At 37.4% G+C, this 26154-nt stretch overlaps 1 protein-coding gene across 2 annotated transcripts in view; it reads right to left on the bottom strand.

Moving 5' to 3' along the window:
• Nucleotides 1-26154, bottom strand: part of ATRNL1 (attractin like 1) — a 544479-nt gene that overhangs the window by 46051 nt on the left and 472274 nt on the right. For both annotated transcript variants that reach the window (XM_049809569.1, XM_049809570.1), the window contains one exon: nucleotides 13514-13628. In XM_049809569.1, the coding sequence (XP_049665526.1) occupies nucleotides 13514-13628 (115 nt within the window). The remainder of the gene's footprint in view (nucleotides 1-13513; nucleotides 13629-26154) is intronic.

Genomic DNA, 26154 nt, shown 5'->3' with positions numbered 1-26154 from the left:
AAGCTCATCTTCTCCAGTATGAAAAATATATACATTTTGGTGTGTGACTTACTTGCTAGGTCCAATAATATTTACAGAAGCCTAGCTTCATCTCATTTAATATTTTCCGTATCTTCATTTTTTACGGATTTAACTGATCCTTGGATCTTTGTTTGGATTTTTTTCAAAAACAGTATTTTAAACAGCCTGTTTTCATTTTAAGGACCTGCTAATTCCGTATGCCTGAACTTATCCCTTCTTGTTGTTTCCGCAGACCTTTACCTTTGCTATATTTTGTAAGGAAGAGCAGAAAAATCACCTTCTAACTTTTTTTCCCCCCACTTGGGTAATTGCAGGCAGGAATAGCCCTGATATCAGAGAAGCCCACCCATCTAGCGTATGTACTACAGATAGTGGTGCATCCTGCAGAAATTCTTGAGCAGCTCTGCAGTGAAGTATGATTCACCAGGGTGTATGAATTCTGACAGCCCTGCTAGGCTCAACCTCATTCCAAAAAGCAGCATTTGGTGGTTTCTACACTGTTCCCCATTTCATGTTCCACAAAGACTTAGTCATTTGGATGCACCATTCGGCTGGTTGTATGTGTAGGCACAGTGCCATACCGAGATGCTAAAAGGGTAGTGCAGGGAGATGCAGAACTCAGCCCTGGTCTTGTACAGACAGTGCTGACCTGGATCTACTACATTCCTACAGGACACGAGCTGACAAGTAGATGCCTCTGAACTATATTCCCTATACCTCTCAGTTCCAGAATTATGAAGCAGAACTATCCAAGGCACACGAATAAGAGAAGTTGAGAAGCTGTCACAGCAGAGGAAGATGTCATAACAAGCAACATCTCTTCTCTAACAACCGTGAGCTAATTAACACCAATCCTGAGGTCTCAGCTATCTGTGGGTGGTTTGAGTTAATATCTTTGCTGGATCCAGACTAGTTCCTTCAGAAGGACATTTCTAGTGATTTCATAGTTAAGGGACAGTAAATCCACAACCACAAAGGATGCGGGCAATAACTGAGTTCACTGTTACGAACTCACTCATTACAAGAATGAAAGTATCCCATTAAGATGAATTTCCTCAGTCTGCTATTCAATTTTATTAACAGAAAGTTTTGAACTTCAAACCTTGTGTCTTTTCCTTTGTACTTACAATAGTAATTGAATATATCAAGCACAGAGAGTAGTTCATCTCCCATCCTTCATCTTAAAAGTGTTTTGTACTTAATAATAGTGATATTAATTTATTTGTGTCCGCAAGCTTTAAACCTAGCCTTCTACAATAGTTACACAATATTGACTGGAAGGGGTTAGATCAAACAATTCTAGAAATTGAGCTGCTCCAAACTTTTAAGAGCTACTTTTAAGCAAGAACTGTCCGTATCAGGCTTTCAAACTGTTAACAACAGAAAGCCCTGACATCCTTCTGTCAACATTTTCCTGAACCACAAATTGCTCATGCATTAGAAATTCACTTGAAATGGCATAAAAAGGCTGTGAAGTAAATGTATGCCTGAAGCCTGGGTCTGCAAGCCAGCGTAATTTCAGAAAACACCATACAGGCTGAAAAGGCAGCAGTTGCAAGGACTGAATTTAACTATACATGATAACTCAATTTATTTTCTCTGTAGTCTCATAACTCAGTAAGTCTTTAATGGTTTCATAAATAAACAGATGGATGCCATCAAATGCCACAGAATGATAAATCTGATTGGCCTCTCTATAATTTTGGATAGCTTTATCCCAAAAATAGACAGTGGAAGCATCTTACTCCAAGAGTGTGATAAAATAAATGTGAGAAGGTAGATTATGGGCAATTGCATTGTCCTAGTGATGAATGAAAGTTTCCATGATGGTGTGACTAAGAATGAGGGCAGGTCTCAATGTAACCCATTCTAGTGGTAGATTTGAACAGATTTGACTTCTGTTGATAAAAAAAGGTGCTTCTCTTCAAGGAATTCAAAGTTAGAGGAAGGAGAAATAGGTGATGGGACCCCCTGCTGAAAGATTTAAATCATCTATAACTTTAGCTTTGAAAGGTTTATGGCTCTAATTTAACTGTAAGCCATCTGCTCCACCTAGTATGTGTTGACTGAATATAAAACCAGACCACCAATTTCAAATAGGAAGGACACTTATCATCCAGTGTGTCACTTGCACAGGGGTTTGTTCACTTTACCTAATTTTGCAACTCAAACTTGACAGCTGTTGAATCCTCAAAGTTTAACAGCACAAAATTAAAATAACCTGCTTGGTTTTCAGGAGGAACATGTCCAAATAAGATGCTCCGTTAGGTAAAGCTGTACGTTCATGTGGACCACAACGCAGAGAAGACAGCCCCCACTGCTGCCTATTTTCTATGCTAGGAACACTGGGTCTTTGTGTCAATATCAAGAGAGTAGAACAAAACACTGCTTGATAGCATTATCCGATCACCAATGTTTCCATTTGTGTAAAATAAATCATACAAGTGATTTTTTTTTCCCATGAGATTTCTATTAAAAATAACATAAGTATCATATAACCTATCTTAGCATAACTCTCAAGTGAGAACTTCACATGTTTGTTGGTTGCCTTTATTGCTTTTTTGGTGGGTTTTTTTTGGTGTTGTTTGTTTTTTTTTTTTCTTTTCTTTTTCTTTCCTTTGTCGACATCTGATTAGTTCATGTTAAAAGAAGAAAAGCAGACTACAATTTCTTTCAACTATGGAAAGCTTAGCCCTGCAGAGTGCCTAAGGGTCTGCCCGCGAGAAAATCAAATTTGAAGACCTAACTTTACAGAACATTTTCTTCTTCCTATTCATGAATTACTTTTCTTTGTACCACCTATCAACTTTACTCTGACTTTGCAAACCCTACTAATCCTGTGCCTTCCTCGTCACAGAATAGGCAAAAAGGAAAAAAAACCAACACATCCAGTAATACAAGTATAGGATTTCACAGCCTAAAAAAGAAAATAAGACCAAGGTCTGTAAACTACCACTTTGTTTAGAGGAATTGGTCATGGTGAGGAAATTAGAGCTGCGAGTAGAAAGGGGCCAAAATCAAAGGGACAGCAGTTCCCCACTCCTCCACATGGAGCCCATCGTGGGATCCTAAGGCTGTCCCTGCCATTTGACAAGGTAGGGAGCACAATGTCCTGGCTACCATAAATCTTGCCCAGAGCCTCCAAGGGACAAATCACTGCTAGAAATCTGTCCTTTTCTACATCAACAGAAAAGCACATTGTACGAGGTTACTGCTGACCTGCAATAGATTCATCAAGAAAAATTCTTGACTCTTCCCTGACTTCCAACGAAAACATTCTAACTAGGCTATATGGGACCCAATGAACTTCTAAGGAAGGAGGCTATGCACAGTTTTTAAATTCAGAAAGCCTATGCAAATGGATATAAAATATCAAGCAACAAAGGAGGTTGTGTTTTAGAGGTAAAGAAATGTAAGAGTGAAATAAGAATTCCCAAAAGTCAAGCTGAGATAGCCTTGCAAAAGTTTATTAAAACAAGCATCTGAAGATTTTCACTGTATAAATAAATAAGAGACAAAAAAAAAAAAAGAAAAAAAAAAAGAGAAGAGTCATTTTGTAGAAAGAATGAGGCGGAGATCAAGTATTTTCTAGGTATTGTCCCAGGAGTGAATTATTTGATGGTTTTCAAGGAGGAGATAATGTTTATCAAAGAAGGTACCATCAACATGGATAACGGAACAAGGATATGGAGATAGAAACAACAGAAGTTTTATGCATTGACATTGGGGTAATCAGAACACTAGTTCTGTAAGAATATAAGAAAACAAAGGCTGGTAACAGGGAAATTTAATAATCTGTCATGTCAAATGCAGTGGCATACAAATTGAGAACCGTAAATGCTGTTTATTTCATACTAAAAATTGTCTAGATTCAAGAAAAAATATTTATTTCTTTACTGATCTATTAATCAGACTCAGCTATATGATACTTGGCAAGAAAGAATAATTAAAGGCAGGTAAATAGAAAATGGGTCAAACTGCATCAACATTTCATCAAAGATTGTGCCAGACCAACCTGATAGTTTTCTACAATACTAACTGATTTTCTGGGTAAGAACATGCAGAAGATTTTCTAGATTTCTGAAATCTTATACTGGGGAAAATTATCAACGGACAAAAAAGATGAGAGATTAGTACAGGAGTTATGGAGAGTGGACAATTGCACGAAGGAGAGAAAACAGAGTAGTTCTGAAGAGGAAGAAGACTGCTGAAGGTATAGCATGGCAAGAAGAATCAATCTTTTGACCAGTCTTTTTTAACATTTTCATTAAAGAGCTTGGCATAAAAGTAGGAGTATGCTGTTGAAATTGAATCGTGACAAACATTGGTATGTATCATCAATACAGAAAAGGAGTGGAATATAATCCAGAAAGAGATGCATGACCTCAAGAAATCGAGGAATATAAATATACTCAGATTCAACAGTGCAAATTTCAAAGCCATGTATTTTGGGAACAAGCAGAAACTTATACACTGAAAGTTCAATGTTTGAGGAAGAGAAGAAGGGCAGGGATGTAAGAAGCTGGCCACAGAAAGACTGAGTCGGAAGGGGGGAAAATTGTTTAAAGTAAAGTAAAAGTTAATTGGGATACAGCGAGGAACTGTTAGTGCCATTGGGCAACACCAGATGGGACTTCACATGGCACTCTGAGTACAACCTGGCCATGCAAGGTAAAAAAAGCTGAACTGAAGCTGAAACTGGGACAGTGTTACAAAGGTGTTCAGAAGACTGAAGAATATGTTTAAAGCAGACCTCATTTGCCTTAGCCTGGCAAAATGAAGGTGAAAAAGAGATACGACTGCTGTGTTAAAACATTGTGTGTGATAGATGTCATGTTGAAAATAGGGTAACCCCTGAATACTTCAGCTGATGGTCAGCAGGCAGGTATGGTTGAAGGATGCTGTTTCTTTCCAGGTTAGAGCCTTCGATTTGAAGGTTTGGGTTCTCGTGCGTCTGTTCACAGCCAGAAGCTTAGGAACATGAGCATCCATCATTGCATCTCTATTCCCCATGATGACTGGGGAGAAGAAATCACCAAATTACCATCTGGATGCAACGTGAAAATGGCTCAGCCAACCTCCATGAACAGCGCAGGGGATGTACCTGACTGTACTTACATTTCACAGTGTTCAGAACTTTTACAGCCTTGTCAGATATCCTTTCAGTTCCCTTTATGCAATTAAAGCTGCAAAAGCCCCCAAAATAAAAAATAAATAAAAAAAATAAAAAAAAAAAAGAAGCCTATTTCTAATACTCTGGAGGAACAGTGACAGTTTTGGTTTGAACAATGAATAACTAGTTGTCAAAGAAATGATCATGGTATTTAACAGTTTTTATTAATAGTGAGTCCCTCTAGGGCAGGAATTCCAACAATAAAGTTGTAAAACTACCATATCTACATCCTCTGTTCTCCTCTTTTTTTTCCCCCTTTTTTTTTTTTTTTCCAGCTGATAGCTCTGCAGTATGCAGGTTTTACTGTCCAATCAATAAGTTACTTTTGCCAAGATTTGTGGAAGACACATTGCTAACATTATACTGCATGTTCTTCATATTAAAGCGTTTATGTCCTCTTCAAATAAATTCTTCAGAACATAAAGGAATCAAGATTCTATGGTGAGAATGATGTAAAAACTAATTCATAACAGAACCACCTAAAATTCTTTAAAACTCCAGACAAAATCAATAGCCACCTCATTCTTCATCACTTACAAAGCTTACTACGCTAAGAACCTCACTGCTTTTCAGGTAGACTTTACCTGCAGGTTGCAAAAATAATTGCTTTGGGTTTCGGCTGGAGGAGGGGTGGTGGCAGCTACTGGGTCTTATTATCTACTTTGTTTTTGCTATTGCCATAAATATTTTTTAAGTAATCATCAGCACCATCTGCCACTTAGCACTGTGTTCTTTTCACAGTGTCAATACTATAAACACAGTCTGCTCCCTCATTTGATGCAGTGCAGAAGAATGGAATTAAGCAGAAAATAGCCACTCCAAAAATAGGCCTTACTATTTAAAAGCAAGCAACTCTTTCTGTAAAATGATCTTCAGAATCAGTTTCCACCAAGTCTTAAAGAGCTGTTTTGCTAAGCATCTCCAGTTAACTAAAAACAACTCCAGATTATACTTCTTTTGAGACCACGTCACTTGACAAACCAGTCTCTCAGTGTCAATAAGTTGAAGTTACAGCTTAATATATTAATTAGGAGTTTAGTTTTATTTATAGTCATTAAACTCTTACAAAGACCATTTTGATTTTCTTACACAATTTTAACTTTTTCTATTTTTTTTAGCATTTAACTGGCAGCATATTGGTAACTAATATGGAGTATCCCTCAATGCAATTACCAAAACTGCATTTCTACACAAAATGGTCTATTCATGCCTTAAGTTAGAGAGACAGATTAAACTCAGTCTTCATACAGTCTAAACAGTACAGGTAAACTTCCAAAAAATTGTGTTCCTTACTGAGTCTTTTAAAATAATACACCTTATCTGCAGAGCTTCTGGTTAAATGAATACAGCCACGCACCTTTTCAAGCTGAGCTATGAGAATTGTCCCTGTCATTTCCTTCATGGAAGCATCATTTGTGTAATCCAGATAAATAATATTTTCTGGAAACACTTTTTTTTCTAGGCATGGTGAATTATATGGTGCTGTAAACTGTACTTTGGTTTTGGCCCAGATAAAATGCCTGACTCACCCCTGTATTTTAACACAAGTTCTAGACATCAACACTGTTTTGTTGTAATCCATAGTTTGGCTTATTTCCAGTTGCATGTTGGCACTTCAGAGAAGATGAATAGAATTGAGATTTTTTTTTTTCAATATTCCATAGGAGAAATCTTGTTATTTATGGGGGGGTGGGGGGTGGGGAATGTTCCTTCTAAGGGTATTGTGAAGTTGGTTTTGCTCAGTGTTTTTATAATGCTTTCCATGGTTACATATCATTTTAGTCTACCTAAATAGTATTGTCAGATTATAAATATAAACTCTACTTCAATAAAACAGCAAATAAGGAAAATAAGCCAATAGTCTGCCTCCAAAATTACAAAGGAGGAGAAATGACAGTCTAGAGAGGCAGATGGGTACAGAACAAAGAACAGGATGATGCAGAGACATATGTTTACTTAAATACACATGTAGGATACCCAGATACTACTTTGATGGGAGTAATAAACCAGCTGAGAAAAAACAAAATGCAGAACTACATTCTGTTTTATTTAGACTTACACCCTTTCACAGATTTCTTTTTTTCTTTTGCAATATCAATTTTAGATTTCTTGTTTATGTGTTTAGGAGTCTAAATAGCCTACCAGTTATGAATATCTTCCCATTTTTACCTCTAACCCTCTTTTCTTCTCCCATCGTTCAGTACTCATGGTCTTTCTTCACTAAGGCCTGCTATATATATGAATGATTAAAAGTCCCACTTCTAAATGAAGCAATAAGAGAAATAAAGCCTTTTTATATAACTTCAGCACCTCTTCTCTAGGTTAAGCTCTTCTCTTTCCCTGGTTCTCTTTCGCTCAGTTGAAGGTGCTTTTTTTGTTAGTAGGTATTAGTCCATATATGCCTTCAAAATGCTGCATATGCAAGACTCTATAGTTAATGCCACATTTTATATGGCAAGAAACGTATATTTAGTGTAAGCGTTATTCCAAAACAGATACCTTGCCAGCACTCCTCTGCACTATCTACCTGACATGATACCATACCTACAGCTCTTCAGCTCCTAAGTCATTGTTTTCCCGTTTGAACAGAGACCACACAAAGGACAAACAAGATTAATGATCTGGCCTAGCCCTCTGCTCTAAACAGAAGCAAGACTCAAGTCCTGCCCCCCCCCCCCGCCGCCTCCTTTCTGAGTATAAGAAAAGGTCTACAAAGTGGTGACATAGTGTACCAGAATATGTATGTCTGAGAAGACAGGGGGCTAAAGTGGTCCTTAGCAAACGAGCCACTGAAGTTCACCCTTGACTCTTCAGCCTCACTGTTACTGGGAGGCAGGAGCTTTTCAGTAGGCACACAGATATACTTGCTAATGCAGAATCATATTGGGGTGTTTCCCTCTACTGCCCTCGTCTTTTCCCTTTGAGTACACGAGAAATGCTAGAACCCTCAAAATGCACCCACAGGCCCTTAATAATATGTACTCCATACATCACACTGTACAATTCAATTCACATTCTGTTACTAACTTTTTCATTAATTTGTCCTGTATTTTCACTCCTTTACTACTCTGTAAATACCCTCCAACACGAAAAAAGGCAATAAGAGATTCAACCATTTTCTGTACATCTTAATTACAGTATATTTTCATCAACAACTTTAACATTTTTCTACCAAAAAAATCTTTGCTTATTCTTGTAGTCCTACTGACTTTATATTGGGTTATTTTGCAAGTGTGAAGGGACTGAGCAAGGAATGTGTTTGTAGCCAGTAGAAATTCATGGGACTTACTTGCCCCTGGACTATGTCTGCAACTGTTTCACTGCATACTGAGATAGGTACACATATGAACCCAATCTACATATGAAAACCCCCAATCTATGGTTTTGCTTCCACAGGTCGGAACAATTGACCAATATCATTAAATATAACACTTTATAAAAAATATTTGTTATTTCATATTTATGTTCATGTACCTCTTATGATATGTATTGCCTTTTCTTGTATTTTAATCAGAGAAAATTAGAAATAGAACCAAGAAAGCCTTGTTACTGAAACCCCCCATCCAGAGCTAATTGTCTTGTAGAACACTTAATGAGTCGTTATTCATTATGATGGTGAGTACAGGGAAGGCAGATGGCATAGTAATTTTATTGATTCTGTGATCCTACTGTAGTTTGCTGATTAAGTAGGATTGAACACCACAGTTAGTGTGCCCAAAATTACATGAAATTCTGTTTTGATTCAAGGATATTGGAGAGTAACTTTCAGAGAGCACTGTTGGAGAGGCCTGCTGAACACAAAATTTTGCTAACTTCATTTACATTTATAACAACAGAATATTGCACGCAGTTTTCCAGGATGTATGTTCCACAGCTTCCACTGCAAAATTATTTCCACTGAAGTCGCTCTATTAATTACTACATTTCATTTAGTTCTTGATTTTAATTTCCAATTGTTACTTTTAACTATTAAGTTTGATTCATCTCACATAGTCATAGCCATCTAGATGTTAGAGTTCCTCTATGGTTTAATAGAGAGACACATATACATACACCTTCAGAAACCATTCAGCTCACTGTCTTAAATAGGAAAGCACTGCTGCTGGGTGCTCTACCACTTTTACCTGCTTGGTAGGAAATTTTGCTGTGTGAAGGCCACAAACCTGTAAATAATTCAGAATTTACATTGTGCTTTAAAACATTTACTGGCCTTATCCAAGAACAACGCAAATGTTAGAGTTTTATAAACCTACTGTGCAATACCTCGATACCTCAACATGTGGGATTTAGTTGGCTTTAATAATAAGGATGATATGGTCACAGAATTTATCACACTACCAAGCTATTCTTTCTGTATTGCCCAATATATCACCAGAGCTGTATGAAGACCTTGAAGGAGTTGGTTTTGGTCTTTCCACTGCTGGTAATTCATTAACACCTTTTCTGCATTAAGTAATTTATATATTATTACTCCCCCTTTCCCTTCTTTTTTTTTGTGTCTAGCTTGTTTTGTTCAATACCATTTGAGATGTATAATTTAGTTCTTTCTAGAGATCTGGTTGCAGCTGCTCTCATTATTAGATCTCCTTTGATATTAAGAAGACTTTAAGCTATTTAAAGCATTGGGTCACACACTACAGCAATAATAGATGATCTCTAGCTTCCAAAGTGTCATAAAATCTGTAAGACATGTATGTGCATTGTATACTATAATCTGCCCACAACTGCTTGAAGGAGTGATTCTTCTGATATGCACATACACTGATGCATGCATATTGATACACTCATGAATTGTACAAAGAATTGCTATTTTTTTGAACCTTTGAATTTTGATCTGATTACTTAGGTACAATGCAGCCAATAAGACAACAGAAGAATGAGGAAACTATGTGTTCTACCAGTCAATCCAAAATTGAGAAATTTTAGTTTTTATCACTGCTAAACTTCCTTAATGTTTTTCATTGGTCATTTGAATTTATTTATAATTTGTTTCTAATTTTTGCCTTAATCCAAGCAAAATTTCATTTAAAAACGGTTGTTACTCTAGAGAAGTATGATTGAATTGTTAGGATCCTCTTCAAAGCTTACACCTAAAAGAAAATGTAAGGTCTACTGTGCTACACCTAACCTACTACAATGGTAAAATTAATTGACTTTCCAGATTTTCAGGACGTTTTCTACAAATCATTCCTTTATTGAAGAAGTCCCTTTTTAAAACATAACTCACAATGAATAGGCCTTCTTTTTTGCAATAAATAATTTTTTATTAATATTTCATCTGAACCTACATGACCAATCTGTGTTAGACCTATCTTAAACCACATATTCATTTTAAGCAGTTTAATCGTGTCAACATAGCTGTTATTTGTATACTGATAGGATTAGCACATAGAACTAAACAACGCTGTCAAAATCTGTAAAGTTTTGAGTATTTTCTGCAGGAGGTAGAGAGCACTCAGATCTCCACTGGGACATATGGTCTCTCCTGGAGAAGTTTTTGCCTTGCATAGCCTTTGGCCAAAGCCCACCATCTGTAGTTTCAACTTTTCTTCCAGCTGCTGATAAAGGTGAAGTATAGAACATTTGCTGCAGAAAGAGTAACCTTTACATTAGGGTTTGGTTTGGGCTTTTTTTGGTAATATTCAAAGTCATTTTTCAACAAAATATTTGTTAACGTAAACCTTGGAAACAAGTAAAACTCGCTTTTGATCAAATTCAGATCTTAAAAACACAGGGATACGGTAACAACTCCAGTGGAGCATAGACTAGTTATTTGTGGAAAGAATTAGCTTTCTTGATTTTGGAGAAACAATGTAATGCAGAACAAAACAGGCATTCCCTTCTTATTTTTCAGACATATGCATATAAGAAATGAAACCCACAGACTCTCATTGTGAACTGAGAATCAGTATCTTGACATAGCATTTAAACAAATATGTTTGACACACTGTCAGTTATATCCTAGAATGATCCCAATGAGATTGAAAATGGTTATATGCAAGTAATAGAGGATTCTAAAATTACTTGGCAAGACATAATTACTGAACACACTACTTCCATCCACCTAAATATCATTGTTTTAACCTCGCTTAGGTCATAAGGGAAACCAACTGCATAGGAAACGTCTGCCACACAAAGCTTCCACATCATTTCAAATAACTTGGCACAGTTCACAGCATCTGCTCCCAGGAAGCCCAGGAAAGCAGCAGCAGGTAGTGCTGTGGGACAGGAATGTGGTGAATTAGTAGAGCCACAGGTATGCCAACAAACTTGCATAATAGCTTCTGCCTAGACTATGCATGTTTACATACAGTGAAAGCAGTCCATGAGTACCAAAATTCATTACACACAAGAAAAAACAATTATAGCAATATAATCTAATGGTTGAATCAGCATGGTTGCACATCTCAAGCATTTCTATTTGCTTTTGACCCTGAACAAAGTGAAAGTTGTGGGACTAAAAATTTTAGATATTTTAAAATACCAAATGGCTGAGAAACACTATAATAACAAATGGAGGAATAGCATTTGAAATACATGCCTGCAAAGCTGATGGAAGGCAAAGTAATAAGAGGACAGAGCAGAACAGGAGGACATAACGTGTAAAAAAGAGGTGTATTCTGTCACAGATTGAGCAACACTCAAAATGACACATCTGCTGTATCGTTGAACCCAAGTCCTGTTTCAAAAAGCCTATTCCGTCCACATTTTACACACAGCAAGGAACAGCAATTACTTTTAAAAAAATTGTATACAGTAAATAGAAGCTGATTATGAAGTAACTAGATAAATACATTTTTACTGCCGAGAAGCACATCATAGGTAAATTTGAAAACAACAGAAAAAAAACATTTTAAGCTCCAATTTCAACAATTACTTTTAATTTCCTTTCATAATGTTTTTCCTTTTTGCAAGACTATAAACACCTTCATTTCTTTTTCATTTCATTAAAACATGAACACGTAATATGCTAAACATCCTTCCTCCCTCATTGCTCTCTTCAGAGCACTTGCATTTATATACTTCTTCCAGGAAATGTATTTGACAAAGCATCAGTAACACTTATTTTCATAGCACTTCCAGAAATGATATTCCAAGCCAGAAGCAGAATTTTAAGAACTAGGTCCTCATCTCAGGATTCAGGGGGGGAAAAAATTACACACCCCACCCAAGTGAAAAAAACCACCCTGAACTAAAAAAAAACCAAACAAATAAATAACAGATAGTCATCAGGCCAAAAGAAGAAGAACGAACACTCAGCTGAGCTTATTTCCAACATAAGTCAACTTAGTTTGCCCTTATCATCATTACTCAATACTTTTTAATCTCTTAAATGGATTTTTGAAGGTTAAAAGGATATCATTTTGGCTCTTAATAAGAAAAGTTAGCCTTAAAGCATATTTTCTGGTTTATAGGAGCATTTTGGGCACATTCCATGCAGCTTACTATTCTTTACAAAGGTGTTCATTTTGGCAACAGCTCCAAAGAATCCTGAAACGTTAAGCTGGTCGTCTGTGCAGTGCTACATTACTGTCTCAACTGTGTTCTCATGGCCATTTTGTATCATACCATTGTAGGCAGTAATTTAGAGGATTTTAGAAGTGTATTTAAGTACCTCCTGTTTAGGAAGTATTTTAGAAGAAAGGGTGTAATGGTTTTGTACAACAATCTGGCGTAGATCAGATAAGGTAGATTACCACAAGAAGTGCTTCCAGATAATGCAAATGGTGCTTTAAAAGGAGCTGGGATCATTTCCAAAGTGAACACCTTCCTAATGAAGCAGACACATTCACTCACGCAATCCCAGGTTTCATCCGACAGGCATTCTGGGAAATGCCAATATTTTAATTGAATCCTGGGCAGCGTGGCATTGGGATTCACGGTGCAAAGGAACTTAACTAGAAGTTAGTGGACTAAACATCAACTTGAACTGAGAATACTCACTGGTATTCCCTATATGGCCTCATTTATCACAGCTTGAACTGAAACTCTAGAAGTGTCTGCATCTGAAATTTTTTGGCCCTACAAGACAAGGTTGAAGAATATCGGTATGCACACATATTGTTTCAGGAAGTGCTAATGAGATATGGCACTGTACACCAGCCTAGTCTGATCACTGGGCTTTTTATTTGGGATACCGCAACAAATTCCAAACAAAAATTCCTCATTAAACATTGGCCCTAAACTTAACACCAATTGGACTGAGTAGCCCCTTGTATTCACCTGCTGTGCCATTTTTTGGGGTCTGTGTGGGTGCCTTTGTCCGAGTAGACTGCCTTGCACGAGAAAGGACATGACGCTCAGCAACACGAGCCTTACCTGACTGACCAGGGGGTGGGACTCCTGATGATCCTCTGGGCAGACATAAAAACACCGTGAGGACTGCGGCTCTGTTTCCTGAACAGGGCTCAATGGCAATCGGTTTAGGAGCACCCTGAAAAAGGAAGATACCCATGTCACGTCCGAGATTTCCATTACGGTGTACTTGTACATCTTTAACTTATTTTAAGGTTCACTGTAACAGTAGGAAGATAGTTTTCTCAATTAGTCCTTTGCGTTTAAACAGACTGTCCTACCCATTGTATTGACTTAAAAATGGGCTTTAAGAGCCCACACTGCAAATCTAACCAAACAGAAGAAATGATCATAAAGACGACAAAATTATACTTAATTTTATAGCTCACTAAATGAAGAGATATCAACTTCTTAAAGCTTAGAAAACAACAAAACCTTTTCGTATACACACTGGTATCTCAAAGTACCAGAATCTCCCCTATTCTAGTAAGAAGTACCCATGTCAAAAAACTGTGCTTCAGCGGCATCCATTACCTAGCCCTCCTAATGCCAAAAACATAAAATGAGAGCAAATCTCTATAATATAGATATATATAAAGATAACCAATCCTTCCTGAGTTTCCCAGACCAGTAATTCTGCCTTCTCTATGTCTGTCCTGGTAAGCAAATGATTTCTTTGAGACGGGAACTTCCTGATTTTTTTTGCATATGCAGAAAACAGGTGCAGTGTTACTATATTTAAATAAAGTTAGAAAAGCTCTGAAAATGTTGCCTGTGCAATTATCATCTTACTTTGTCTTATATGAAGCTATGACAATGCTGTTTCTGCTGGTGGGAGGTATGTGCTGTTACCAAGCATCTCTCTCTTATTAGCTGTAAAGATCCTTTCATTTGTAGTTAACTTGCAACAAAATGGTTGCTACCATATTGTTCTCAAGTTACCAAGACTGAGGATACTAGGAGCAGGAAAAAAAGCAAAGCAGCCTACAAAACCATAGAATAATAAGTTTGTAATATGACAATTTGCAGTGTTTCCATATTTACATGTTTCCATGTTATGTGCTCACTAAGAGATAGGCATTTCACTTTGGAGAGCTTAAACATTTAGTCAAGCAGCAAAGATATTTCTAAAAACATTAGGTCAAAATCAGCATAAGCATTTGTTTCTTTTTTTGTTTGTAAATTTTTAGAATGTCTGTCATGTTCCAAGGCAAAATACGAGTTTGATGTTTTGATTCAAAATTCAAAGCTATAAAACTTTCCATTGACATGCAAAATGCAATGTATATATAAATGTCAACTGATTCAAGTTTACTAAGAAAAATGATAGTTTAGCCAAGTTAAATACACTGCAAAGTACTAGATATAAGGAAAACAAAGGCGCTTCCATCATGTAAAGCAATTATCATTTTCTATTTTTCTGCCTCCAAGTAACCAACATTTACATTCCTTATCAGTAAAGATAAGGAAACACAGAATACAGCAATAAATCAAACAATAGATAAATATACTTATTTTTTACTTCATGGTCATATTTGAAAGGCATTGCTGTAGATGCATTTGAGGCGATAGCATTAAAATAACTTGGGCGAGGAATGTCATCGAATTTAAAATTGCTATGACATAATGAATGACAACTTGTATTCACTAAAGCCTTACCAAATGATGAAACAGAAAAGTAAAACCCCAAAAGCTTCAGCTAAACCCAGTAACTTTTTAAAAAACAACATAAGAAATATTTTCTAATCCACGTGTACTGGATTTGTAGCATTTACTAATAATATTTTGTAATGCGTTGGCTCAATATAGGCCAAAGGAACAGATGAAGAGAACAGATTCTGAATCTGTGTAAGCTGGTGTATATCTGTTGACTTCCATAGATCTATTATCAGCAAAACATTTAGAGAGGCATTGCTGGATGATATGATTCTATACTAAAAGCAATGCAGGGAAGGGGGAAAACAGAATAAGAAGCTTGCTAATATTAGCAGCATTGATTGTACGTGTACAAAAGTAGTACGAGTGGATTATTGGAAAAGAAATGGTGTGGGAAAGTTTTGCTTTCTTATTACAGTTTCCTTGACTTGCATGTGTTGAAGGGCAATGTAAAAAAAACCATGCAAAAATAATGGTATTTCTTCTGATCATAACATTTCATATAGAAAAGGGTCTTGATGGGATCATTCAGATTAGCAGCTAGTCTGTGCCCTGGGCTGTTTAAATCTAATGAGAGAAGCGTAGGCATAGCATAGCATAATCTAGCACAGCACTGACAACAGTCTGGTGCAGACCTCTCTGCTTACTTCTTTCTCCCACTATTACACGCTTTCATTCACTCCTACCTGTTGTGCTTCCAGCTGTCAAAATCTAGGGCTTCCCAACTGTCGCACACTCATATCAGAGTTCCCCTTAGACCTAAATACGTGTCCCTCATTCCAGCAGTTCTACCCATATCTCTCTTCCCCAACCATCCAGACAGGGATGCAGCTCCACGCCAGCTAAGCTCATCTCACTTCGACCCCGTGCTTCCGACGTTGCCCTGCGTTGGCCTTGCTCCTGCACCTTCAGTGCAAAATAGATTTTCCAGCTCTAGGCAAGCTCCTGCGGCAGGAGCTGTGAACGGAGCAGACCAGGTCCTCTTTCACATCCATGGACAGAGTGCCATAAATTGGGGAGGTGGCTAGTCAGCGACTCCCGTGCACTCACTAATATGATAAATAGATTTTACAGATAAATACCTTTGCATGGGGTGTCATGGACCGTCTTCCACTATATACAAGAACAACAGCACCTGAACCCTTATGCAGCATTTATAATTAAAATAGTTGCTATTACTAATGCAAACAATAGAGCATTTAAGTCATCTTTCCTGATTTGTCACAACGGCAAACCAAATAACATGATTCCTTTCAATTTCAAAAGGCAGAAAAAATGAAATCTTCATTTTAAAATGTAATTCAGGATACAGTTTATGCAGACACACAACTGAAAGGAACAAATTTACCATTGTGCCTTTTAATTTGGTGAATAATTACTTTATTCTAAATCAAAATGGTTATATTTTCTATTGCTCTGTAATATAAAACCTTTTATTAACAGGCCCCATCCTTTTCTGTTTGAAGTTTATACTAATGCTTTTCAAAACACAATTGGAGGGAACTATTTCTGATAAATATTTTTCAGAGGACTTCATCCAAAAATCAAATACAGTAAGAATTTCTATTTGTGTTTATTTGTTCTTTATAGAACATTACGAATGGAAAAGCAGATGTCTTATCTTACCTCACATCATTCAGATTCACTAGCAAAAAACCACAGAAGCATAGAGCAAATGATAATAATTTAGATACCCTAAGGTTTGTCAGTTGTTTAAAGATAAATACATAACCATGAATCAAAGTTATTTCACAGTGACATAACATGTTCTCTGAAATGTGCCATTTATCATGCATTTTCCACAGGTTTTTTGGAAGAGATAAGGCACATGTTTGTTTGCCCAAAGCACTTAGCTACCATGATTTACTTGCTAGAATTACCTTCCCCCCCCCCCCGTACAGAAAGTGACTTACCTTTTTTTTGCCAAAAAGCACAAATGACAATCACAGAGTTAATAAAACTTTATCAGTGGAAGACAGAATAAACAAATACTTCTTTATTTAACAACGTTTTAGTCTTATATTCCCTTTCTTACACTCACTGTGACAGAAAGAGGTATGTCAGTTGGGAAGGTGAAAAAGAAAGGGGAAGAAAACCACGAAGGAATAGAATGGTAAGAGAGCATATATTATTATTGATACCAGGAAAAGAAGAGTAAGTCAGTGGATATAGAAAGAAGAAATAAGTGCAGAGCATAGGGAATAAAACAGAGAATAATAATAATAATAAAAAAAAATGAGATAAGGTTTTATCCACAATTTAAATGTGCTGTCATATATTTATTCACAGAAAACAAGTATCAGAAGTTATCTTCCCAGGGTCCTAGGTTTTTGTCACAGAAAACGTTCTCCAGTCTCCAGATTTTTTTTTCTGAAAATCCTGCAAAACCCAGCCAAAGTCCAGCTGCCTGGGTGAGTTTGTGAGGAATTACCGAGCTTTGGGAAGATTCTTTGCTCACCCCTGAGTTGTTTCTATAAGAAATAAATTTTGGCTGGACTTTTTTTTTCCTATACAAAGGACAGATGATGATACTATCATTACTGGCATTAAAACATATGTCAGTATATAGTATATCCATACCTGTATTAAAAATATTTGTTTCTAAGTAACTTTGGACATCTGCTTTATGACAAGAAAGTAACAAAGTGCATTGTCTTATTTGGCTGTTTAGGAATAACACAAATGAGCAGCTTTAAGAGTTCAGACCAAGAAGAAACTGGGAAGTATACTTTGTCATTCTTGGAGGGCAGGACAGGCAACAGAAGGCAGCAGCATGAAGAGGTGAGAAGAGTAGGAGAACACAACGATGACTAAGGGGATGTTCATGGATCTGCTATAAGGGTTCAGAATCTCTTGGGGGGAAATGCACTGAAACTTCAGCATCGATTCATATCAACAAAAATATTAAATACTGTGAATACGGAAAGATGAAAAGTGTAAAGTGTTTTGGCTCTATCTGTATTCCAAGAAGTGGTGTCCCACAGAAGTGCTATAAAACTTTGGATTTTCAGCACTAAGTAATATCTATATATATTTTTTCTGTTCAGCATCCTAAGTTAGGTGCATCCAATTTTTAAAAGTGCATTATTATACCATAAGACAAATAGATCATGTAAGACTAAATGGCCCCAAACTCATGCCAAAAAAGCAATTAGAAAATTGAATCAAGGAATTAAGGATTAATGCGAGCATGTTACACCTGTCAGCAGTAATAAGTATTTTGACAAGAACAGAATAAAGTTTGACAGTGTGCACAAATACAGTTCTCATATATAAATCAAGAATTTAAATGCAAACAACTATGCATTAATCACTGTACAGTTTCCTAACTAAAATGGTCTTAGTACTACTTAGGAGAATTCATTATAAATAAAACTTCATCTCTTCTAAAAAACCAGCTTGACTTACAGTTTTTTTTGTTTTAGAAATAAATGACGCCCATTTAAACCTAGTTTTTAATCATATTATTAAAACAGAGTTAATCTGGTGAATTCCACATAAACTAAGCTTGATGGCTTGGCAAATAAACAATCAAATCTGTTGTTGTGACAGGATTAGTACCAGACTCAGAATGTAAATAGCCACTTTTCTGGAGATCAGTGTGCAGGACTTTAGAGGGGAGAGAAGAAAAGAAACAAGACTGCATCCTCTGAAGAGGTAAGGAATGTAGAAAAGGAGAAAATGTAAAATTTAGACCATTACATTACAAGTAATCACATCTTCATTTTCCCTCAGCTTCAGGTTCTTTTCCTGAATTCTTCGGTTATTTTCTGAGTTTCTTGATTTATTTGTGATAAGCAAGTCTCAATTCAGAAAAGCACTTGAGTACCTAAGCTGGATTTTGGTCAAATTTAGATACCCACATGCAAAATCAAAAGCCTCGAAACACCATTAATCTTAATTTCAATATTAAAAATTTCCCAGTAGCTGAAGCTCTCCACTACCTGCCCAGACACACCCTGGTCTCTCTCACACCCACTCAGGATTCACTGGCATCCCTGCAGCTGCCCTGGATGTAGAGCTTGATCTAGGTAGCTGTTTTCAAAACAAGCTTACTAAATTAGATTTTTACAATACGGTTGTGGCCACTTTCTTTTTAAAACACAGTTGAAAGCAGAGGTAGCTCTGTTCTTTGTGGAAAGAGAATTTATCCTGCTTTTCCTATTCTGCTTTTACTAAATGCTTGTTTGAGGTGAAATACTCTAAACTGTAATTAAAGATGTGGAGTAAAATGCGATGACTGCTCTGACCATTTTCAGTGCAGTAAAGGCAGCCTTTTCAGCAGTGCAAGGGAGAAAAAGAAAATCCATCCTTTCAAATTCACAGAATTCCATTGATGTCATTTGGTGGGGGCTTTCGGGGCCATTTTGCTGGAGAAACTCCAAATGTCTTTAGCACAGCTATCCTGCCAAGAGAAGGAGATGGGAGACTCCCAGCCGTAGCCAACCTTCATCCCATCCCCATCTGATTTTCTCCATGGTCATTTGCCGAGGGAATCAAACCCAAAAGTAATGGCAGAGGAATGGAAGGAACGCTGTCTGCTCCTCCCAGCAGCAGCTCACCGCTTCCACAGCACCCACTGCTGCCCCGAGGAGAACCTGGCACTTCTACCAGAGCGCTGAAACTGAGGCAATGCCTCGGACAGAACCAAAGACCATAATCAGTACTGCTGTTTTCTTAGACTGTCAGGGTTATACTGCATTGCTGTTCTAAATGTTGGGTACATATTAACTAACACTCATTAACCTACTTTTGAGCATGAGCTTCCCACCCACCCAAAAGTTTTGACAATTTTCTCTACAGATTGATACAATGAGTAATAAGCCTTAATGACAGGAAAAAGAAAAAAAAAAAAAAAAAAAGCTTTCACCAAACATCATCGGTGTGCCAGGAGAAATATACTTTAGGAAATACCACAACAGACTAAATAAGAGAGGCTGGAGTTCTGAACATTGCTTTGTGGCTGGCATAGGAAACTCCAGTTCTTCATATGACCCTAGGGTTTTACTGAAATTGTAAGCATCCACTAAAGATTTTCATTTAATCCATCCCGTAAAGTTCCTCTCTTGCGATTAGTGAGCAGAAAGTTTTACCTCATCTAAACCTACAAGAATGGCCCAGAGCCTGAGTGTCCTCAATGCTTTGGGCTTCTACACTGCACCTTCTTTTGCCTGAGGATTTCTCAGTGATTTCTAACTTTGATTAATGAGGTCACACTAACCCATGCAGAGTACATCACTGCGTTACTTACAGCAGTAAAAACTGGAGAACGTTTTGGAGTACCTTACAATTCTTCCACCTTTAGTGAAAGAAACTTGAGGTAACATCTTTGCTTCTCTGAGTCATCCAGCCACCGCTGATTTACTGGGAGGACTCTACCAATTCTACTCGACCTTCAGAATGAACCAGTTTTCCCTGAAAACTTCTACAGTGTCTAATGGAGCTGAGATCAACGGGCTTATTGATAATAAAATGCAACCTGACCAAAATTATACTAACATTTCTTCTTAGAGATTTTTTTAACATTGAATTATCTTTCCAGAGTAATTTTGCCCCATTGTCTTTGCAGAATATAAATCTCCATTAATTTCCTTGTTTCAAAATAGCAATGGAAATCTTAGAATATGTTGGTCCATTATTTTCCATATGAAAAACAGTGGGAATTAACAATAAAAAGAACACATTATGATTACCAAGCTGTGATTATGGCCCCAGTGAGCAAACCGCATTGTTATCCTTCAATTTATTGTCTTAACTCTCTCTCAACTATATCAATATGCAGTGATAGGCTGCATTCTTTTTTGCAGTCTTTTGAGTAGAATGGGGTTGTTAACAAAGGTTATGTACTGATGTTAAATTTATGTATTAATCTCAAAATTTTTATGCTCAGAAGAGCCATATTTTTATTATAAGAACGATATTCATTTGCAACAAAGTTACTCTCTGTTAATCTAGCAAAAGACTTTGTTTCAAAACCTAATACTATGTCATACAGCATTTCATTCGCAAGAGTTATGAATTGACATTCTGATTAAAACTGATTTATTAAGACAAAACTTCGAGAAAAACCTGCAGAGGCATTTATTTTCAATGGGGTTTCCAGAAAGAACTCCTAGTCAGGTTTCCTAGTCAGCTTTCATCCTTCTGCCTAGAGGTTGCTTTTTCTGAATTGTGACACTAGTGTGAACCATCCTGCAGTTTTCCTGACTTTCACAAGTGGCTGAACAGAACACAAGACATTGAAGTTAAGTCAAAATATCAGGTAGCTGCAGGGCACACTGCATTTCTTTTTCTGTGTATCCACGTATGCAGTTTCTTATCTCTTCATACTGTTAAATAAACTTGGTCTTACTTTACTGTTACATCTTGCTAGCTAATAAAAGTAATTTCAGGTTAATCTGGAAAATATTGAACATAACTTACAACGGATGGTGTGTGTAGTAGTTGTACTGGATTACTGCCAGAGGTATCCCCAAGAGCCTCCAGAACATTCCCCTATTAAGCTGTATGAGTCTGATTAAAGGCTGGCAACGTTAGCGTCCAGTTTGTGAAAAGAAATTTATCTTGGCAGCAGCTAGCTAGATCCTGTTGGGAAAAGCAGCTGAGACCCTATGTCTGTGGCATATACCAAGCATCACGTATCCCCAGACACTTTCCTGTAAATTCTTCCGACTGCCATTTCAAATTCTGTAAGTCAAAGTGGTGTTGTGCAGTGAAGTGATGCTAATGGGCATTTGTTTCCCAGATGGGTGTATGTGTTGGACCTCCAAGGATTAGAAACAAGAAGTGGAGAATTCTGTTATTCCTTCACAATTCAACCTTAGAGGCTTGTCTATGAAAACTCACATTTCAGTGGTGACAAATCACTGACAGTCCATCACTGTTTAAAATTTGGGCTGGTCACTTACGACCAGATTGTCACTCCCATATTTCACAGCGGGTTAACTTTATCCCAGACCGCCTGACAGAAGACAACATGGTCCCTCCAGAGCCACTACTAACTTTTCAGGGTGAGAAAGATGAAGTACTAGGCACACTTTAAATTCTGCCTAATTTGCAGGCTAACAAGGGTGGCTATGGTGGAAGGCAGGGGAATGCTGAGCTAAGGATGAGCACAGTACAGGTTACTTTCATTGGGACCAAGCAAACTGAGACAGCTACAGATTTCTGAAATGTCCACGAGGTGGATAAACATGGGCTGTCCTTTGCTCGTGGTGGATCAGAAAATTCCAATCTGTCATTGAGACAATGAATCTTGGGCAGATGTCAAAAGTTCTGACTAGCAGGTGCCTTTTGTGACCACAGAGATCTCATTCCTGTAGATGTGCAGCATCCTAGAGTCATTAAAGACAAGCTGTGATTATCATTTAGGAGATCTGTGCCAGACTTGAGGGTTAGGAAAGGCAAGTGTCCTGAAATTATTATGCAGTATTTTGCATTTCTTGCAAAAGTGGAAAGAAAATATAGTACACCGTCTGTCATCCAAAATACACTTTTAGTGAACTTTTCTTCAGCAATGTCTTTTAACGTTCTTGTGTAACCTCCTGGCCACATGCAGGATGCCTAGCAAATGATAAATTAAAATATTTATACCTGGAATGGTATTAATGAAAAAGAGAACTAAATCAAGACACATTGTGAAAACTAGCTGTCAGCAGAAGGGATTAAAGTGCAAACTTGGCAATATTCTTAATGCAGGAAAAAATGCTAATGGCACCAGAATAACAAATTACTTTCTATCATGACATCTTACACAGATCACAGCCTACTGAATGTAGGGAAGACACGAACCGAATGTCTGAAAGCATGACATAGCTTTTATTTTGATTGTCCTTGCCATGGTCCAAGGACAGCTGTAAAATGTGTACACCATAGCCAAAAACATTCTGAAACAAATTATCCCACTACTTAAGATTTGTAAGTCTATGGAGTTTTTCATCCTAGTGTGTGCGGACAGTGTGGATCAGAGCAGCAGGAAGAAACAACGATAAAAGACTTCTCTATCCCAACAAAAAGGTACGTGATGGCAGCAAAAGGGAACCTAGTTTTGCTCTATCATGTACTAGTAGCAACAGCATGTGTTAAATCGACTAGCGGTTTTGGCAGTAGTTGCTGCCAATGAGGTAGAAAGGGAGAGTTCAGTCTGGCAGGCTTGTGAAAGCACAAACCAGACCTTTTTAAAGGTGTTGCAAGATGCGACTCTCACTTTCCTCTCTTGAGGACCTCCATCACCTACTCTGGCCCATTCACTAATTTGAAAGCATAATTTGGTAGTTTTCCACTTGAAGCTTATGAATTAATTCACATCTCAAATATCTGTGAGATAATGCTCAGCTGCCTAAATCTGCACAACACTGAAGTAACAGCAGAACTATGTTGATTTATACCAGCTGCAAATCTGACACTATATTATTAATTTCTTAACGGTGTCCTTGAAAAATCCTGCAAATAAACTCAAGTATTATCACTTAATGTTGCTTCCCAAGATGCTCCCCATCAAGATTGTTAGTACTTACAGTGGTCACAAACATATTAGGAACTTCACTGAAAATGCACAAGAAATTAAGTCTACAGGATCTAATCTGACAAATGATTAGACACATGAGAATTAGTGCTTGGAGAAGCTGTTGCATTAAAGCAAACAGGATTACTCGCATGAATGGAATTATTTATGCATGTTACTCATGTTAGCTTAACATAACTGATGGAATTTTTTTTTTTAAGAAAAAGAGACAGGGTTTTTTTTAATATAACAAAATAGGAAAAAGTCTGCTCCTTTAAAATACTATAAAACCTGCATCATTTTTACTAAACCAGCAAAGATCTACTGTATAAAGTATTTGCTACAGTATTTGCTGAACTTAGATTTGCTGAATCCCACTTACTTATTCAACACTTACTTTTATGGAAAGTAAGTGTAATTTTTTTAGAAAGTACCATATTCCAAGCCTGCTTAGCCCCTTGAGCACTGCTAACTGAAACTGAGTGGTATGGAAACATAGTCCAGCTCAGCTTAAGCTTCTATTCCATGTGTGTTTCCTAGGGCACAGCAAGACCTTCTAATTATTTTATATTTTATTATTTCCTTCAGTAAGGTATTACACAGTCACCATCACCAAAAAATCGTTATTCACATTGAATTCTATAGTCCCCATCCTTATTGCATGAAAGTACAGAAAAGGTTGTTATTTTTCTTCAAAAATGTTATCACTTTAAATTTTACATTGTAAAATCTAGCAGCAGTGATGACACTTGAAACATCTTTTCTTCAAAAGACATACCATTTTCACAGCAGACTGACCATCTTTTTTAAAGAGATTCTCTGAAAAATCACAGATTTGTGAACTTTTCATTGGAGTTTGCTTCCAATCCTTGCATTCCATGAAGCTTTGCACTCCCCCTCATCCATTTTTCATATCTAACCAAATGATTTCTCTTCCCCTAATTTTTCGCAGAGAGTTTAATCCACCGCCAGTAGTAAAAGAGAGTAATGCTTGTCCTGTACTTCAGTCAAAAGAATAGCATAACACATCTACTTTTGTACTATGTGTAAACTAATTTACTTTAGCTGTGACTACTGTTAGGCTAATGAGGCAAATCTTGCATTTCACCATCGTTTTCTGATTCCTCTTCCCTTTTCCCACCCCTTCCCCACACCTTTCCTAGTCTTTGGGTGCTCTTTCCATGGAAATAAATGCCCCGTATCAAATGCCACTGACTAATACAATAAGCAGAAGGAGCAGGATCTTATTTACTTAAGCAAGGGTTGAGATTTGAGATCAGTCATCAAGCAGATGTTATTTCTGAAGCTGAAAGTGTTCATGATGATTGTTACTATAGAAACCAAGCTTTGCAAAATATTCCAAACAAACACTTCTTTATTAGCCTGCGCTGTAACTACAGCGCTCTGCATTACGCTGCATCCCACGGTAAGTTATCAACCGCGCATATTTTCTTTCTGGTTATTTGCTTTCAATATTAACTACAAGAGAGGATTTCTATAGGTCTTAAAAGATAGTGTATCACAATACCAGTCATCCATAAAATGACACACACTGTACTCATTCAGCACTAAACTCCCGTCTGTTTCATTTCCCCCCTCCTGTGGGCAGCCACTCAAATCAGCATTTCCCTGTTCAGCAATAGTGGAAAACAGGAACCCACTGCTAATTCCTGTGGTTAGATCAGCAGCACAAAACCAGCAGTGGTTACTAAATGCCAGCCCCAGCCTCTTTAGCAATTAAACCATTCTTCATTCTTAGTAGACTTTGCGAAGCATGTGCGTCACTCAGAAAGCATCTTTCAATGGCCTGTCATATCAGAACCGCAAGTTTCAGAGTTGTTGCTTTATTCCTTAACCATACAAGAGGAAGAGTCAAAATCTGAATCCCAGTTCCAGTGACGGCAGCGGGACTCCAGCGGTGCAGGGTCCCAGGGAAGAGGGCTGGGGCAGGTCACAGCCCTCACTGCCAGGGGACACCACAGCCTGCGCCCGCGGGAAGGGGCAGGTAAAGTCCCATCACCCCAACCTGTGCCTGGTATCTCACCCACCTCTCTCTCTTGCTACAATTAAACTACCCATAGACGGGTAACAGGGCAAACTTCTACTTGAAGTTAAGCAGGTGAAAGCTGGCTTGTTATTATAACACGTGGAAAGGAAAACTGTATTTAAGGCTATGCAAGGAAATCAGAAGGAATTCTCTCATAGAATGAACGCATCGTGTGGATATTGGAAATACTCCTTCTCTGAGGCCTTTCTGTCTCCTCTCATAGAGAAATCCTTAGAAACGATAAAATACCACTAATATTTCCAATTGTAGCAATGTTCAAGACAGCTATGGTAGCACCTTCTGATTATTATAATTCCAAAGCTGTTTTCATTCTCAGCTTACTGTCATGTGCTCAAAATCTCCTTTAACTTTCTATACCGTTTTTCTGTTCAAACAGGCAAATTTGCCCAAGTCTTTCAGAAACTTCTCAGCTATCTTTGAGATGTGGGACAATTAACA

This window comes from Accipiter gentilis, chromosome 9 (assembly GCF_929443795.1).
Source record: "Accipiter gentilis chromosome 9, bAccGen1.1, whole genome shotgun sequence".
NCBI classification, from domain to species: Eukaryota; Metazoa; Chordata; class Aves; order Accipitriformes; family Accipitridae; genus Astur; species Astur gentilis.
This window is presented reverse-complemented; position numbering and strand designations above follow the sequence as displayed.